The sequence below is a fragment of the Pelophylax lessonae genome (assembly GCF_965119305.1).
Source record: "Pelophylax lessonae genome assembly, chromosome: 2".
Lineage (NCBI taxonomy): Eukaryota > Metazoa > Chordata > Amphibia > Anura > Ranidae > Pelophylax > Pelophylax lessonae.
The window spans coordinates 696,658,392-696,677,440 of record NC_138769.1 but is presented as its reverse complement, the minus strand read 5'-3'; the positions used below and the strand labels follow the sequence as shown (position 1 = coordinate 696,677,440).

The 19,049-nt window shown below is 42.0% G+C and overlaps 1 protein-coding gene and 1 pseudogene across 2 annotated transcripts in view; one reads left to right on the top strand and one right to left on the bottom strand.

Annotated features, from left to right (window-relative positions):
- The first annotated feature begins 7,354 nt into the window (after positions 1 to 7,354).
- Positions 7,355 to 8,238, top strand: LOC309546750 (annotated as a pseudogene). Its single transcript has one exon. The product of its transcript is annotated as an uncharacterized misc_RNA (transcript).
- Positions 8,239 to 17,144: 8,906 nt separating this feature from the next.
- CCDC81 (coiled-coil domain containing 81) overlaps positions 17,145 to 19,049 on the bottom strand; it is a 136,994-nt gene continuing 135,089 nt past the window's right edge. Inside the window, exon 16 of the mRNA XM_082246822.1 lies at positions 17,145 to 17,560. Within this exon, the coding sequence (XP_082102948.1) occupies positions 17,422 to 17,560 (139 nt within the window). The 3' untranslated portion in view covers positions 17,145 to 17,421. The remainder of the gene's footprint in view (positions 17,561 to 19,049) is intronic.

The window sequence follows — 19,049 nt, the reverse complement described above, 5'->3', positions numbered from 1 at the left end:
TATTATTTTTTTTATGTGACAACACTGAAGAAATGACACTTTGCTACAAAGTAGTGAGTGTACAGCTTGTAACAGTGAAAATTTGCTGTTCCCTCAAAATAACTTAACACACAGCTATGTCTAAACCACTGGCAATAAAAGTAAGTAAAAATGTCCAAATTGGGCCCAAAGTGTCAATATTTTGTGTGGCCACCATAATTTTCCAGCACTGCCTTAATCCTCTTGGGCATGGAGTTCACCAGAGCTTCACAGGTTGCCATTGGAGTCCTCTTCCACCCACGGACATCATGGAGCTGGTGGATGTTAGATCTTGTGCTCCTCCACCTTCCATTCGAGAATACCCCACAGAAGCTCAATAGGGTTTAGGTCTGGAGACATGCTTGGCCAGTCCATCACCTTTACCCTCAGCTTCTTTAGCATGGCAGAGGTCATATTGGAGGTGTTTGGGGTCGTTATGTTGGAATACTGCCCTGCGGCCCAGTCTCTGAAGGGAGGGGGATCATTATCTGCTTCAGTATGTCACAGTACATGTTGGCATTCAGGGTTCCCTCAATGAACTGTAGCTCCCCAGTGCCGGCAGCACTCATGCAGCCCCAGACCATGACACTCCCACCACCATGCTTCACTGTAGGCAAGACACACTTGTCTTTGTACTCCTCACCTGGTTGCCCCTACACACGCTTGACACCATCTGAATCAAATAAGTTTATCTAGGTCTCATCAGACCACAGGACATGTTTCAAGAAATCCATGAACTTTGGCACTTTTCCACTGCAAGTACCAGCTTGGCTCCACTCGGCCCTGCTTGGCCCGGTTTGCTTTTCCACTGCGTGGTACGGGTCGCCACCTTTCGGCACTGTATAGGCTCTACTCGGCTCGGTTTGCTTATCCACTAAAGTAGTAAGTGGGTGGGATTACAACGATTCTCTGACCAATCAGTGGCTAGTAGTGACAATAAAGGCTGCATGCAAAGGATTGTGGGATATGGTATAGGTACGGAACGCTTGGAACCACAAGTGATGTGGTACTGTTTAAGCAAGCCGTACCATGTAATGGAAAAGCACTACCTTTCTAACACGTACCGTGCGGTGGAAAAGTGCCAAAGCGAGCCAAATCGATCCGTTCCATGCAGTGGAAAAGCGCCATTAGTCTGCTTGTGGGACAACTGCCATCCAGTCCAATTTGATGCAGTGTGTGGCTTATGGTCTAAGCACTGACAGGCTGACCCTCCACCCCTTCAACCTCTGCAGCACACATACGTCTATTTCCCAAAGACAACCTCTGGATATGACACTGAGCGCGTGTACTCAACTTCTTTGGTTGACCATGGCGACCTGTTCTGAGTGAAACCTGTCCAGTTAAACTGCTGTATGGTCTTGGCCACCGTGCTGCAGCTCAGTTTCAGGGTCTTGACAATCTTCTTATAGCTTAGGTCATCTTTATGTAGAGCAACAATTCTTTTTTTTGATCCTCAGTTCTTTGCCGTGAGGTGTCATGTTGAACTTCCAGTGACCAGTATGAGAGAGTGAGAGCGATAGACATTAATGGCTGTGTGTTGAGTTATATTGAGGGGACGGCAAATTTACACTGTTATGCAAGCTGTACACTCACTACTTTACATTGTAGCAAAGTGTAATTTCTTCTGTGGTGTCACATGAAAAGATATAATATATTTACAAAAATGTGAGTGGTGTACTCGTGAGATACTGTAGGTTTAAAAAGATGCATGTACCAAAACCCCAAAAAAATATACAGAAAGGATACAAAAGGTGATCGCGCACAGTATGTACAACCTGGGGGGGGTCAAAGCATGTGATGAAGAATAAAGTCAGAGGTAGACAACCCTGAATTGGTGGAAATCTACCTGAAAATATGAAGAGGGCACGAGGATCATAGGATGCAGCATGTAGACTCCTTCTGAGTGCCCAAATTGCAAGCTGCTTGGTATGGCGGCACTCATCTAAGCTTCATCCTGAGCCGGGCTGTGTATGTTTGACACACACAGTACAGCTTGGCCCCCCTCTGCTATCTGCTCACAGGTTTTGATTAATAGCAGCAGGAGCATCCCACTGCCTCAGCAAAGCCTGTGAGAGTGGGGAGCGAGCCCCTACCGATGGGTAAAGCGCTGGACTGAGTGAGTGGGCGGTACTGCTACTGAGAATTTTTACATTATAGTGGTTCTAAAGTCTCATGGTTTTTCAACTTAATGCAATGGGAGCTGCTGCTGTCAATCAAATGCTGTGTGGAGCAGGTGGTGGGCCCGGGCCACCCGCTCTGTCAATATATGCAGACAATTGCGGCTTGGGAGTGAAAGTGGCTTTCCATCGGGACAGTTGAGAGGAGCCTGGAGCACCGGCGGGGGACCCCAGAAGAGGATCAGGCCTGCTCTGTACAAAACCATTGCATAGAGAAGGCAAGTTTGACATGTTTGTTATGTCTGCTATAGGCAAGCCATTAAGTCAAAAAGCAGCGTATGAAGATAGGAACAAAAAAAAAAAAACATGAGAAGAGGAGTGGGTGCTGTTTCCATAGGGATGTCCCACATGAGTGCCTCCATGAGAGGGTGGGCAAACTAAAGAACTGAATCAAGCAGGTAAAGATGCCAATCACCCAAACTCCTCAAAGAAGGGAAACTAGGAACCGCAGTATGCAAAACCTTGCGACCACACAATCGACCAGGTGAGGTGTCATAACGGGGAAGGGAGGAATCTGACTTAACGGCAGACACCTAAACAGTAGTCATCTGCTGAGTGGCGGAGGAGGCTACCAGTGAGCACAAAAGAGAGTTCAACCACTGGAGGAAGACAGACAAATACAGAAAAAAAAAAAACACCTAAACCGCATCCAAGTAGTGCAAAGCACGCTCCCAGGGATGCAAAGGTTGTTGGCATGGGGAAGGCAGGACAATATCCTCACTAGGATAGAAATCTGACACCACTTTCAAAAGGAAGGTGGTGCACAGATGGAAAACCACGTTATCCCTGTGCCAAACCAGAAGGGAAAATGTACAGGAGCAGTCCACCAGTCTCCACAGTGCAAAAGTAATGACAACCAAGAAGGATAATTTGAGAAAGCGCAAGTGGGGAAAAAGGGGGAAGCCTTTTTAGGCCCCCCTTTACCCCAAGGGATTGTGGCGTCCGCAAATTTATTATATATAGTGTTTTTTTAATGGGGCTTATTCTAATTGGTCACTTAGGGTAATGTGACAGAAGATGCTTGAAGGTCAGGTAGGGATTGGTCAGTTAGGGTCAGATGACCTTTCAGAACCCTTTGGGAAGGCCTTTTAGGCCTATTTAAGGAGCTGTTTTTCCACGATTCTCTGCGTCACCCCCCCCCCCCCCTTATTGCGCAGTAATTTTGGTTGCAAAAATTATTTGATGTGAATAAAGTTGATGTAATTAAATATTTTGTTTAAAACCAATAAACCGGGCCGTGGCCAATTTTAGTCCAAAAAAAATGTTGGTGGTTCTTTATTTTAGTCTATGCATGTTTTCTGGTCATTGCCTTACACCTGCGATCCTATAACTCTACCTCTCTAAAATGGAGGCTGCCGGAGGACTGAAAGAACAAAGGTCAAGTCCTACCTTGGCAATGGAGTACGCACGAGGGGATAGAAGTCTACCAGGAGTGGTGATCTTTGGAGCGGTAGATTTGCACATCATCAACATGGGGATCACTGAATCCAACAATCTCCTATCTCCCAGAACCAGAATTTCATTAGCCATGGTGTTGAAGCCAGAGACGGTAAAGCATGGTTGTAGAGCCTCCTTCAGAGCAGTCCCAGATACTCCAGTCTCCCAGGCAGGGCCAAGGCGGGCGCTGTGAGATTCAGGACCCATCTTAATTCCTGCAGAGTGAGGATTGTGATCTCTACATTGTCCATTACGTGGAAAAAGTCTCCACTAGCAGGAGCAGGTTGCCCAGGTACCCAATTACAGAATTCCCCGTTTTCTCAGCAACACCAGGAATGGATCAACACCTTGGTAAAACCCTAGGAGCAGAGGACAACCTGAAAGGCAGTGCCACACATTGAAAATGTGTGTCCCCAACTGTAAAGCCCAGGAAAAGTTTCTGCCCCGCAAAGATGGGACTGTGCAGGAACGCATCTTTGGTGCCTATGCAGGCCAGGAATTTCGCCTGATGAAGGGGAGGCCACCACCAAGTGGATGGATTGCATTGTGAACTTCTGCCCCCCCACACAAGGCAGTTTAGGGCCCTGAGGACCAGGCAAACCACATCCATTTTTGGAAAAAAAAAAACGACTTGGGAAAAGTCCCTGAAAAAGTTCCATAACTGGAGAAACAAATCCTGCTCCGCCCCATACAGAGCCTGCAGGCAGGGTGTGGGGTGCAGTGTTAATTTTGGCAGCAAATTTCAATTTAGTTTTAGTCTTAGGACTAAAATGGCATTTTAGTTTTAGTCCTATTTTAGTCTTCTGCAAGTGTTTTAGTTTTAGTCGTATTTAGTCGACTAAAACTCCAGTATATTTTAGTCGACTAAAACGCCATACATTTTAGTCGACTAAAACTCATTTTAGTCATTTATAATCAAATGGGTGTAGTTCAATTGTAATTTGTAATGCATTATTTAAGCATTTCTCTACAATTTCCAAACTCATTATATACTACTGCTGGTCCTGGAGGGAAAAATCGAATATGTTATTATTTATGCTTTGAGCATGCACCAGTGTTAATTTTTGGCAGCAAATTTCGATTTAGTTTTAGTTATAGTCTTTTGACTAAAATGCCATTTTAGTTTTAGTCGTATTTTAGTCTTAAGACTAAAATGCCATTTTAGTTTTAGTCATATTTTAGTCATCTGAATTGTGTTAGTCGACGAAATTAACACTGGTGGGGTGGAGGTTGGACGGAAGGAATTTCTCTGGTGGGCAAGACAAAGAATTTGTAGCCAGTCACAATCATTTTGCGGTCCACTTTACAAGAATGAGGGAGGTCTGCAAGCCCCGAACCAGCAAAGACGAGCCTCCCACCCTGGGCACAGGTGGGGATCAGCCTACATGCTAAAGAGGAAACGTCCTTGGTCTTTGGAGCCCTGTGAGGCCAGGAGCCCTAGGCAAAATACCCTTGAAGGGCTTGGAGCTCTTGTCCGAGGGGCCAGAGGAAAGAAATCCTCATTGTGCAGAAATGGAAGGACTGGGCTTACCATGTGGTTTGGTCCCCTTCTTCGCTAGTGGGAGGAAGTACTCTTGCCACCTGTAAGGATCTTGATGATGCCATCCAAAGTCGCACCAAGACAGCAAAGGGCAGCTTATTCATTTAAATTGGCTGCCCTGCGCTCGACAAACACGCTAGGTAGAAGCTTGAGGACCTTGTCCAGCATTCAGCCTCGCATTTTTTTCCCCCGAATGTTTTAGTGAGTTTCTGATGAGTTTACTAGCCAAGTCTACATGTACAGCTGGATAAATGGCTCTATATTTAGGATGTCTCTGGTCTATAATCCAACGGCTCTGGATATACAGTTGTATTAATGGCTCTGTATTTAGGATATACAGTGGGTATAGAAAAGAATCACCCCCCTTTAAAATATTCACATTTTGTTTCTTTGCAGCCTAAAATAAAAACACACATTTTTTGTTTTATCCAGCTGTATTTACTCAGTTCAAATTATAACATCAAAGTGAAAGATATAACACCAACATGTCAGAAAAAATTCAAAAAGAGATTCGCTGGGTTGGATCACCCCCTTGTGTGAGTATTTTGTTTAACTCTTTGCTTAAGTTAGAGCCTTTAGTCTATTGGGATATGGCTCTAACTTTGCACATCTAGACTTTGCAATATCTGCCCACTCTTCTTTGCAGAACTGCTGAAGCTCAGTTCAATTAAAAGTAATTCCACAGATTTTCAATGGAGTTTAAAGGAGTTGTAAAGTCAGGAAGGTTTTTTTTTATCTTAATGCATTCTATGCAAAAAGCCTTCTGTGTGTAGCAGCCCCCCTAATACTTACCTGAGCCCCATCCCTATCCAGCTAAGTCCATGAGTCAGTCCCTTGGAACTTTCCCTTCTGATTGGCTGAGACACAGCAGTGGCACCATTGGCTCCCGCCGCTGTCAATCAAAGTCAGTTGGCCTATTAGGAGAGAGGGGGCGGGGCCAAATGCCAGCATGTCTGAATGGACACAGGGAGCTGCAGCGCAGCTCAGGTGCCCCCATAGCAAGCTGCTTGCTGTGGGGGGCATTCAACAGGAGAGAGGGGCCAGCAGCAGCCAAGGGGGACCCGAGAAGAGGAGGATCTGAGCCACTCTGTGCAAAACCACTGCACAGAGGAGGTACAGTATCTCACAAAAGTGAGTACACCCCTCACCTTTTTGTAAATATTTTATTCTATCTTTTCATGTGACAACACTGAAGAAATTACACTTTGCTACAATATAAAGTAGTGAGTGTACAGCTTGTATTATAACAGTGTAAATGTTCTGTTCCCTCAAAATAACTCAACACACAGCCATTAATGTTTAAACCGCTGGCAACAAAAGTGAGTACACCCCTAAGTGAAAATGTCCAAATTGTGCCTAAAGTGTCAATATTTTGTGTGGCCACCATTATTTTCCAGCACTGCCTTAACCCTTTTGAGCGAAGCTGAATCACCGATCTCTCTCTGCCTCTGTACAACCCATCCAACCACACAGTTAGTAAGCACAATAGGGAACACATTTAACCCCTTGATCACCCCCAGTGTTAACCCCTTCCCTGCCAGTGTCATTTATACAGTAACAATGCATATTATTTAGCACTGATCACTGTATTATTGTCACTGGTCCCCAAAAAATGTCAGTTAGGGGTCTGATCTGTCTGCCGCAATGTCGCATTCCCGATAAAAATTGCTGATCGCCACCATTACAAATAAAAACATAAAAAGTCCATGAATCTATCTCGTAGTTTGTAAACTTTATAACTTTTGCGCAAACCAATTAATATACGCTTTTTGGGATTCTTTTTACCAAAAATATGTAGCAGAATACAAATTGACCTAAACTGATAAAAAAATTAGATTTTTTAATTGTTTTTTATTAGGAATGTTTTATAGCAGAAAGTAAAAAAATATTGTTTTTTCAAAATTGTCGCTTTTTTTGTTTATAGCGCAAAATCTAAAAAACGCAGAGGTAATCAAATACCACCAAAAGAAATCTCTATTTGTGGGGAAAAAAGGACATCAATTGTATTTGGGTACAGCGTCGCACGATCGCGCAATTGTCAGTTAAAGCAACGCAGTGCCGAATCTCAAAAAATGGCCTGGTCATTAAGGGGGTAAAACCTTCTGGAGCTGAAGTGGTTAATTAGTGTTTTTCAAGCTGAATCACATATAGGAAGTATCTCTTTTTTTTTTCAAAGATAGCCATGGATAAGAAAGGTGAAGGTAAAAGAAAACAGAAAGGAAGAGCAGAGAAAAAACGTGAAAAAAAAAAAAAACTCTTCGCAAAAGCTGCAAACCAGTATCAAAAAGTTAGTAGCTTGTTTAAGATAGTGGCAACAAAGCATGACTTACCATCTGCATCTCCATGTAAAGACAGTGGTGCTTGCTATCTGTAGCACAGCAATGCCTAGCACTGTGCAATTGGATATGGATACTGATGCAGGTGAAGATATTCATCACAGTATTGGAGCTTAAAAAGAACATGAAGAAGAAATTGTGGACGAATCATTAGCGGCAGAAGAGATTCCAGAAGTAGTGAGCATTAATGAGGGCATACCGAACACAGTTGATGATAAAATGTGGTTTATCAAACCAAAATCTGAAAATTTGGATCCATTCTTACAGTTTCATCAATTCAACCAGATTTTCATTATTTTAATTTGAAAACATTATAGGAGAGGAGGGATGAAAAGAAGCGTCACTGGCTGACTTATTCACATGGACATGGTGCCTTTTTCTGCAGGGTGTGTCATGCTTTCAGTAGAAAGACAGACATCAGTGCTTATATTGATCGTTGCTTTGATCACAAACACATGTATCGGATAATTGAAGAGCATGAAAGAAGCAACCTCCACAATAATAGCTCTGAATCCTTCTTCATGAGATCAAAGAATATGGACATATCTAATCATTTCTTTGAGAAACAACAGCCAGAAAAGAGGAAGTGAAGAGAAAACGTGCCATTATACAGAGACTGATTGACACCATTAAGCTGAGTGGAAAAGGTCTAAGCTATAGGGCAACAACTGAAGCAGCATATAATTTAGATCGGCCTTTCTCAACCTTTTCAACACAGAGGAACCCTTGAAATAAATTTCTGGTCTCAGAGAACCCCTGCTAAAAATGAAGAATCTAAAACTCATGACACATTAGTGTGACAGTCATTGGGAAGAATGCTCCTTACTCTTGTCATCATTGAGAAGAATTACCCCCTTACAGAGAGCTAAAAGGAACAATGGTGTCATTGGAAACCTATCTGAGAGGCAGAAATTGTCCATTGCTCAAGGAACCCCAGCAACCTCAGGAGGAACCCTGGTTGAGAAACCCTGCTTTAGATTATAAAAATTTGGACCATGGAAATTCCTTTAGATTTTGCTACTCCTAAGCAAGTTTGATCCCTTGCTGAAATATCACCTTAATACGGTTATTAAAAAAAAAGTAAAAAGCAGCATTACAGTGCAACGAGTAGCAAAGGATGTGGCGGCTTTGTTACACTAACTTCTAATACTACAGTGAACAAAATCATCTGTGTAATTTCAGCATTTTTAAAAAAAGGTATTGCCCAAGAGATCAGAGATGCTGGCATGTTCTCAATACAGCTAGATACAACACAGGATATAAATGTCTCAGACCAGTGTTCAATAATAATTTGATATGTCACAGGTGTGGTCCATGAACGTCTGGTCGCTGTGGTAAATTGCACAATCACGACAGGGAAGGCTTTGTGTGAACTGGTTTGCGATGTATTGGAATCCATGGAAATTTAATTTACAAACTGTGTTGGGAATTAAACAGATGGAGCTTCTAATATGCAGGGGCAGTACAATGGATTCAGCACTTGGCTGAGTACTAAAGCACCCGGCCAGATTCATGTGTGTTGTTATGCACATGTACTAAATCTGGTGCTGATGGATGTTACAAAGGTATGTGTTCAAGCAATTTTTTGTTCGGCATGTTAAATTCATGTGCTGTGTTTATCCGTGAATCCTACCACCGGATGAATGTATGGTGGGAAAAGTCTCAGGAAGAAGGATTTCGATCACTTTCTGTGACTGGAGAAACAAGATGGTGGTCCAGGCTGCAGAAATTACAAAGGTGTTGGTTCATTTAATGATCCAAGTCAAGCCTTGTATGTTGATTTAATCCAGACCATGTCAGAGATATCATGTTCTGATCATTTTAATGCTGACATAAGATACAAGGCTGGAACTTTCTTGGACTCCCTCAAGAAATTCAACACAGGTATAACAGCACAGCTGTTCCCATTCCATTCCCAGCTGATGCCTGCTTAGGGGAAACGCATTGGAGGGAGATAGCCCAACAATCACTTCACACGGTCCATTCTGCAGGCGGCCGTGTTTTTTAATTCATTTTAATTTTTGTCTACATTCACTATGATCCTTTTTGTCCAATAAAAGTTTTATCGTAAGGAGAATGCACCATCCATTCCCTTTTTTTTTCCTCCCACATGGATTACAAAATTAGTCGGAGTGTTGAATGTGTTCAGCCGTACAGTTCTGAGTTCTGACAGCTGGTCCCAGGAGGCACGAAGGAGCAATCAGCAGAGGTTGAGCTGTCTTTAGTCGGAAGACCGTGTGAGACCAGCGTGGATTGTACAAACTATCCCACTGCTACTATCTGGTAAGCGGCTAATTTACATTCTTCTTGCTGGATGGGATTGTCATGAAGCTCATCAGTTAATTGCTATAGCGAGTGTCACTATTAACCACTTAAGCCCCGGAAGATTTTACCCCCTTCCTGACCAGGGGGTTTTTTGCGATTTTTTTACTGCGTGACTTTAACGGACAATTGCGCGGTCATGCGACGCTGTACCTAAACGAATTTCGCGTCCTTTTTTTTCCCACAAACAGAGCTTTCTTTTGGCGGTATTTGATCACCTGTGCAATTTTTTGATCATGCGCTATAAACAAAAAAAAGAGCGTAAATTTTGCAAAAATAACAATATTTTTCACTTTTTTTTATATGAAATTCCCCCCCCCAAAAAATGTAAAAATCTAAATTTTTTAAAATTTTCGGCCAATTTGTTTTATGCTACATATGTTTGGTATTTTTTTTTTTAACGAGTAATGGCGGCGATCTGCGATTTTTTTTTTTTTGCGGTACTGCGACATTGCGGCGGACAGATCGGACCCTTGACTGACATTTTTGACACTTTTGGGGGTACCAGTGACATTACTGCAGTAATCAGTGCTATACATATGCACTGTTACTGTAAAAATGACACTGGCAGGGAAGGGGTTAACTGTATTGGACAGGGAGGGGTTAAGTGTGTCCTAGGGGCGAGATTCTAACTGTGATGGGACATGGCTACTAGTGTAAAAACAGAGATCAACGGTTCTACATAGTAGAACCGTCTGATCTCCATTTTTACACAGGGAGAATGACAGGCGGCTTGTTTACATAAGCCTCTCCGCCTTTCTCCCGCTCTACCGACGATCGTAGTGTGACCGGCGGACATCGGGTCCGCTGGTCACACGCTCGCACTCCTCCGTGAATGAGCCGAGGTGGGCGCACGCCTCAGCGGGCGCGTGCTCGCCCGCTATTGGCTCAAAACCCAGTGACAGGCGAGCGACGTAGATCTACGTCACTCTGCCTGGCCGGGGCTGACTACCGCAGTAAATATACTGTGCGCAGTCGGCAACCGGTTAAGTTGGATTTGGTTGTAAAAGAGGAATTTTTTCCCCTTGGAATCACAATCAGACTTTGGGTTACCTATCAGCTTGAGGGACAATTTTTATTATATATTTTTTTATTTTTATTTTTTATTCACCATTATTTTTCATATTCATTTTTTATGAACATCTGTGAGGGTTTTTTTTTTATCATCCCTACAACATTAGAGAACATAACCAGATACACTGGTTTTTTAACAGGTGTCATTTTGTTTTTTCACTCACTGCCTAAAGAGTTTGGTGTTGTTTTTTTTATATATATATATATATATATATATATATATATATTAGTGATCGACCAATATAGTTTTTTTCATTGCCGATGCCGATATTTCGGTCATCGTGTATCGGTATTGGCTGATATTGCCCAATATTTTCATACATTATTATTTTTATTACATCACAGGTACTCTTGTGGAGGGATCTGGGGATCTAAAAGGCCCCAAACCCCTCCTCTGCACTTAAAAGCATTCAAAACGCCAAGTTTGGCTGTTTTGAATGTTGTCATTTTTTTTAATCTGGCGCAGAGTACCCGGAAGTGATGTCATGACATCACTTCTGGGTTTTTGCATGGAGACCCGATCAGAGCCGAATGCGGCTTTGATCGGGTCTAAGGCGGCCATGCAGGCTGGTTGACCGGGTCTCCTGGTGGGACGGTAGACCCGGGGAGCCGCGGAAGACGGCAGGATTGGGGGGACGTCCCCTCCTGCTCCTTGTAATGACAGCCGAGCGGCTTCCCAGCCGCATCGTTTGTCATTACAAGACAGCCGACTGTCGGCTATGGATGCCGGTACCGGAGTGATGCCTCTAGCTGCAGGAATCATTCCGGTACAAGCACTTTCCGGCAATATTGGTAACCTCAGGGGCCGATTCCGATATATCGGGGAAAGTGCATATCGACCCTCGATATATCGCTCGATCCCTAATATATATATATATATACAGTGGGTACGGAAAGTATTCAGACCACCTTAAATTTTTCACTCTTTGTTATATTGCAGCCATTTGCTAAAATCATTTAAGTTCATTCTTCTTCCTCATGAATGTACACATAGCACCCCATACTGACAGAAAAACACAGAATTGTTGACATTGTTGCAGATTTATTAAAAAAGAAAAACTGAAATATCACATTCATGAGGAAGAAGAATGAACTTAAATGATTGTGGCATACAAATTGACACTGACACTTTCCTCTTCTCAAGTAGCACGTGAAAGGTAATTTTCTAAACTAAAATATATTTTGAACAGACCTCGAAATTCCCTCTCCCAACAACATTTGGAGGCCTTTATGCTCATTTTCATGGAAAAAGAGGTCTTGATTGGACTAAGCAATGAAACCATCATGGATGTTCTGGCTTCAAAAAGCAGCTTGCTACAAGGGATGTTTCTTACATAACATTACAAGCATGTCTGTGGATTACAAGCTGGTAAATCTCTATTTTTCCAAAATTTTGACTGGATTAGTTACTGGTTTACAAACTTATCCTCTAAAACAGTATTTCTCAACCTTTTTTTTAGTTGCGGCACCCTTTAAAATTCTGCACAATCTCGAGGCACCCCATTCTAAAATGTAAAAAAACCCTAAACTAATAGTTTTACATATAGCAGAAACATCTAAAACATGGGCTGTCCAACATTAGAAGTTACATAGTTAGTCAGGTTGAAAAAAGACACAAGTCCATCTGGCTCAACCAATAGAAAAAAAAAAAAAACCGTAATGAAAACCCAACCATACAATCCCATATACACAATCCTATACCTGCAGTTGATCCAGAGGAAGCGAAAAACCCCAGCAAAGCATGATCCAATTTGCTACAGCAGGGGAAAAAAATTCCTTCCTGAGCCCCCGAGAGGCAATCGGATATTCCCTGGATCAACTTTACCTATAAATATTAGTACCCATTTATATTAACTACACCCAGGAAAGAATCCAGGTTTTTTTTTTTTTTTAAGCAATCTAGTGAGCTGGCCAGAACCACCTCTGGAGGGAGTCTATTCCATATTTTCACAGCTCTTAGGTTGAAGAAACCTTTCCGTATTTGGAGACAAAATCTCTTTTCCTCTAGACGTAAAGAGTGCCCCCTTGTCCTCTGTGATGACCAAGTTCACTATATGGACCCCTTATGTATTTAAACATGTTGATCATATGATGAAGTGATTTTTTCCTGGTAAACTGGTACTGACTAGTATTCTTGCATTTCTTTTCTCCTTCAGTTTTTCTTCTTCTATGTGACCTCAGTGCTGATGGACAGGGGAAAAGTAAACAAGGATGCAATGCAAGCACCCGTCTGTTCTCCTTGTCAACCAGTGATGTAATTGGTTGTCAGGGTGCCAGTGGCTTGACCTGCACAGTCAAGGGTTGTAATGCTGCTAAGTAAAAACTTGTGGCAATTTGTTGCCATTTTTAGGCACCCCTGAACTTGTGGCAATTTGTTGCCATTTTTAGGCACCCCTGAAGAACCCAGGAGGCACACCAGGGTGCCACGGCACCCTGGTTAAAAAAGGCTGCTCTAATACTTTGGAAAACAGTTTGCACATTGCAACCTCCTAAAAGTTAACGAGCCCTGTTTTTTTTTTTTTTTTTTTTTTTATCTACTGTTAAAGTTGTTTACTTGTTTTTAAAGCACTTTTTTTGAGTAATGTTTGTACATTACTTTTTGAAAACTGTTGAGTTGCCATGATACTGGACCAGTATTACTGGTACATCGTAAACGTTTTTTTATTTTCTAAATTTGGACTGGAAAGCAAGTTGGGAATATGTTTTCAAGGTTTTCTGACTTGTGGAATTCCAAAGGTTTTTTGCACATTTTGTACTGTTACAGAATTAACAGCAACATATTTGCACTTTTTTTTTTTTTTAGTTGTCAAAGATCTTTATTAGTTTCAAACATAAATGAACAGGAAAGCATCAAAATGCTCAGCAGGTTGAGAATAACAACAAGGTATAACATGGTGTAAACATGGCGTGTACATCATAACTAAAGAAATTTGGACTGTGAAGTCACGCAAACCTAAGATTGAGGAAGACATACAACGAAAGTAACAAATCATCTAACGATCCAGGCACCCCTATTGGGGACTAACTGTGCCAGGAGACTAATAAAGTAGTCCTCTAAATGTCCCTGAAGGTTGGAATGTTCTGTGCCAGGAAGTCATATTTGCACTTTTTATTATTTCAAAAGGTTTATTGTAACTGTTACAATATTTAATTACGGTTTAAAGAAAACATTTTGCCCTTTTTCTTTTATGTGCACTATTTATCTACTTTATTTTGCGTCTTTGTGAGTAATTTATGTTAAGTTAATAAAGTTTATAAAGTTTTGAAACTGTTTGCGTCTTCCATACTTTGAAGTAAAGTTCTTCGATTATTCTTAATTCTGGCAATCTATTACCATAGCAATAAGTGGACTGTTCTTGATGATTGCTCCACTTTTAACTTGAATTTGTTTATATAAGCAACTTCTGGTAATAGATTGATAGATTGCAAGAACATAGATTGATAGATTGCCAGAACATAACTGTCTTATCTATATATAATACACTCTTCCAATGTGCTTTAAAATGCATGGTTTTCCCTTTTATGAATAAGAAAATAATGACGTTATGCTGTTGGGCTCGTATAATAATGCTATGGGGCTGGTATTAAATTGTTTCCAGGGATGGTTTTTATTCCCAGTCCGGCCCTGCTTCCAGTCAGCTCTGCAGGATCTCTGGGTTCAGCTTCTCTCTGACTTTCCGGTCCTCAGGTCGACTACCCAAGGCAGCATTGCACCTTCTACAGAGGAGGGCAACCATGAGCACATATGCCCCAGGCATTTCTACAGTCACCCAGCATGCAATGAGGCACTTTCCTCTACCAATCACCAGGGCTGTAACAATGCCTGTGCCCTCGCTTGTCAGGTTTCCTCCCGCTGTCCAATATGCCTCCCTATTGGACCAGTGTGTGAAACATTCAGACAAGCTGAGCTGCACCTGAGCACCATGAGCAGACCCTATCAATAGATCCTGCTCTCTGGTAGGCAGAGAGCACCATAAATTTACTTGGCTATCTTCCTGGTAAGCAGAAAGACCCTAAAACTATACTCTCTTCTAGACCTACCTAGGAGGGTGCTACACATGAAAGGGGTGTGTATACGTATAGCTGCAGGGTGGGGAATGCATCTACCACCTATGACCGGCTGTCAGCTCTGACAGCTTTCTGGCAAAATAGCTCAGGCGGGTTTAGACTCTTGTCCAAACACGCCTGAGCTCATCCCTAGTGGTGACCCTGCATGATACCTGAACAAAGATGACTAAGTCCTTCAGAAGAGAACAGCAGATGACAACATTGGTGAGGGGACTACTGTGAGCTCTATGACAGGTAGTACTTGAAATTGTTACACTTACACATTATTTACTATGCATGCACTTCACATGAAATTATACACTGCTCAAAAGAATTAAAGGAACACTTTGAAAACACATCAGATCTCAATAGTGAAAATTATCATGCTGGATATCTATATTGATATGGACTGGGTAATGTGTTAGGAATGAAAGGAATCCACTTCACAATTCTGGTGTTTAATGGCAAATGCCAATTGAGCTCCACGGTGCCGGGCAGTAAGCACAGGGCCCACTAGATGACGTTATTCCCTCAGGCCACCCTGATAAAGTCTGTTTCTGATTGTTTGGTCAGAGACATTCACACCAGTGGCCTGCTGGAGGTCATTTTGTAGGGCTCTGACAGTGCTCATCTTGTTTCTCCATGCACAAAGGAGCAGATACCGGTCCTGCTGATGGGTTAAGGACCTTCTTCTTGGTGCTTGACCCCTGGAGACCCATACTTTTGGTACAATGGGCTCCACCATTATCTTGATCTCCTTTTGCTGTGGTCACTGTTGGTCATTTCCAAGGTGGAACCTCTTTTCGATACACAGCCACTAGCTTTGTTTATATACACATTCTGTGGCCACTTAGTATGACTGGGCTGTGAGCATGTGAGTGTGGCATCTGGCATTGATACTTTGTGTTGTGTTTTTATAGGTATGATGGGTGGTTCCTTTTAATATTTTCTCAGCATATGGTTTTGTATTTTCAACAATAAATTTTTGTAATTTGGTACTCTGACTTTTGTCTCGTTTTTGTAACCATACCCTGGCGGCTCACATATATGGTCCTTTAGGTGGTTCTTTTTGCCTGCTTTTTTTTTATATTAACCACTTGACCCCCGCCCACCTTACATATACTGCGGCACTCTGCCACTGCTGGGCAAAGCGACGTATCCCTACATCGCTCGCTCAGGCGCCTGTGGATCGCCGCCGGTCACTCACGATCTCCCGCAGCAGAGGGAGAAAGACAGACGGCTGATGTAAACACAGCTGTCTGTCATTCTCCCTTAGATCATCACAGAGGCTATGCGATTCTGCTATATAGGATCGCATGTCTGTGATGATCTAACAAGCCAGGCCCCCTGACAGTTAGAATCACGCCCCTAGGGTCACACTTAACCCCTTGATCACCAAGTTAACCCCTTCCCTGCCAGTGTCATTTTGACAGTAACAGTGCATATTTATAGCACTGATTACTGTAGTAATGTCACTGGTAAACCCAAAAGTGTCAAAAATGTCAGTTAGGGGTCCGATCTGTCCGCCGCAATGTCGCAGTCCCGCAAAAAAAAAAAATCGCCGCCATTACTAGTTAAAAAAAAACAATTTTTTTGAGAATTTCATCTAAAAAATTTGAAAAATATTGTTATTTTTTCAAAATTGTCGCTCTTTTTTTGTTTATAGCGCAAAAAATAAAAATCGTACAGGTGATCAATTACTACCAAAGAAAGCTCTATTTGTGGGAAAAAAAGGACGTCAATTTCGTTTGGGTACAGCGTTGCCCGATCGCGCAATTGTCAGTTAAAGTCACGCAGTGCCGAATCGCAAAATAGGGCCTGGTCATTGAGCAGCCAAATCCTCTGGGGCTAAAGTGGTTAATGATCTGATACTATACTCTATAATTTTTTTGAGCAGTGTATATCTAAAGCTAGGTCCACATTAATGAGTATGTAATAATTGTGATCTTTTTTGCATCTGGCTGGAGTTCCAATTAACTTGGAAATTGGCTAATAGTTTTTTTGAAACCTCCAATTTTAGAAATGGAGAAATAAAAGTTTATTTTGCCGATTTTAAGTGAAACATATTTGTTAACATAATGTCAAAGGTCAATTAAACTGGTACTCGTGTATTAAATAGAAGACTCTGTGCATATTGAACAAACCTTTATTTTGGTTTAGACATCAGACAATGTTCAATTCAAATTGCTAATTTAGTCTTCACACCATTTTTCCTTTTTGTTAAGGCACAATCTGTTTTCAGGGTCTCAGTACATATCCCAATAATCCCGCCACAGACCCAATTAGTTCTATTGACAGCTGTCATGGCCATAGCGGAGACAGAGGTAGGAGAGTGTTTTCAAGTTTTATAATCCAATGTAATTAGAATGCAGAACTGCTCATTTGAAGTAACATTATTAGGACAGGAGCTACAAAGTGACAGTTATGCTTTATGACTAAACAAACATTATTGAGGAGCGGACAGCGGTGATCAAACCATCAGGCGCGATCCTGGAACATAGCGTGTCTCACACCAAATGTTGGTCTCTCCGCAGTTTGATGTTCGCCTCTTGCACTGGAAGCAGCGGCGATACTTCTCGAACTGATCTAGAAGAAGATCACTACTAGCCCTGGAGTAGCAGAAAAACAAACATGTCAGGTTGCTTTGTAATATGGAAGTTAAGAATTTTGCATTCTTTCTGAAAATGAAAGCTGTTGGTCTGTCATTCTAAACCTCTGGCTTCAATACCCTGCGAGTCACTGATCTGGAATATGTATCATCCGCACTGCAAGGGTTAAATGCTCATAAAGTCTAGGGAGATATGAAAAGGCTGTAGTACTTGCCTTAGCCTCAGTCTGGGCTGTGGCCATTTCCACAATATGCAATATACACTACAGTGCTTGGTTTGAATCCCAACGAGTACCATATCTGCATGGAGTTTGCATGTCCTCCTTTTGCTTGTGTGGGTTCCCTTCCACACTCCAAAGACATGGTAAGCTAATTGACTCCTGTCTAAAGGTGTCCTAGTATGTGCATTTATGCGTGTGATATAGTAACCTTAACTTGCCCATAGATGGATTCGTCAGGGACCGGATGAATTACAATCCATCTATGGCCATTCCCACTCTGACCTAAGGTTTGGCTTCTGCAAATGATACTGTTGGAAAGCTTTTGTCGATCAGTGGTACTGTTTGCAGCTGCTGACAGTGGAGGAGTCCCACTGTCAGAATACATTGGCACAGCAGAATCAGTCCAGTGCCCGTATGACTAAGCTATGGCAACCTTGGATTTCTTGGTTAAACAGGTCATGATTAGCGACCCACTCCCATCAAGCTACTAGGGGTTTGCTCTGCTGGGGTCCGGGGTCCTGGAGGCGGACACAGTGTGGTTCCCATTAGGGGTGTGCGTCTCTGGGATACCCGGATACCGGTGGCATGGGACCCTGCAGAAGGGCTATATCCCCATTTTTGCTTAATTTATGTTGTTGGCGACATCTAGTGGTGGTGGATAGGTACTGCTCCTACTTCGGTTCTCTTGTTTCCACTGTCGTTTTCACTATACTACAGATTGTGCCAATAGGAAGCCTAATTACTTTTGGATGTCTTCTCTGCACTCCTCTTTGGTAATCTCCCTTGCATATTATGGTTATGCTGTTTTAGATGACTGTTTATGGGAATTGTACTTCCCGAATGTTTGTACTTCATGTTGAAAATGTTAATAAAAAGATTTATACAAAAAAAAAAAGAATACATTGGCACAGCAGGAAGGATACCTCATGTGTGCGAATGGGGGAGTTTTTTTTTCTTTCGATCATCCTGCTGGCTGATCGAAAAAAAATGAGCTGTTTACGGCCAGCTTTAGATTGTAAGCTCCTCGAAGGTAGGGACTGATGTGAAAGTCCAATATGTAAATTGCTGTAAAACTGTCTGCATTATATAAAACACATGTAAAAAATAAAAAGCAAATACAGTGGGGAAAATTATTATTTGATCCCCTCTAGATTTTGTAAGTTTGCTTACAAAGAAATTAAGGGTTTATAATTTTTATCATATGTGTATTTTAAATGATAGAGACAGAAAATCAACCAAACATCCAGAAAAAACAGATGATACAAATGT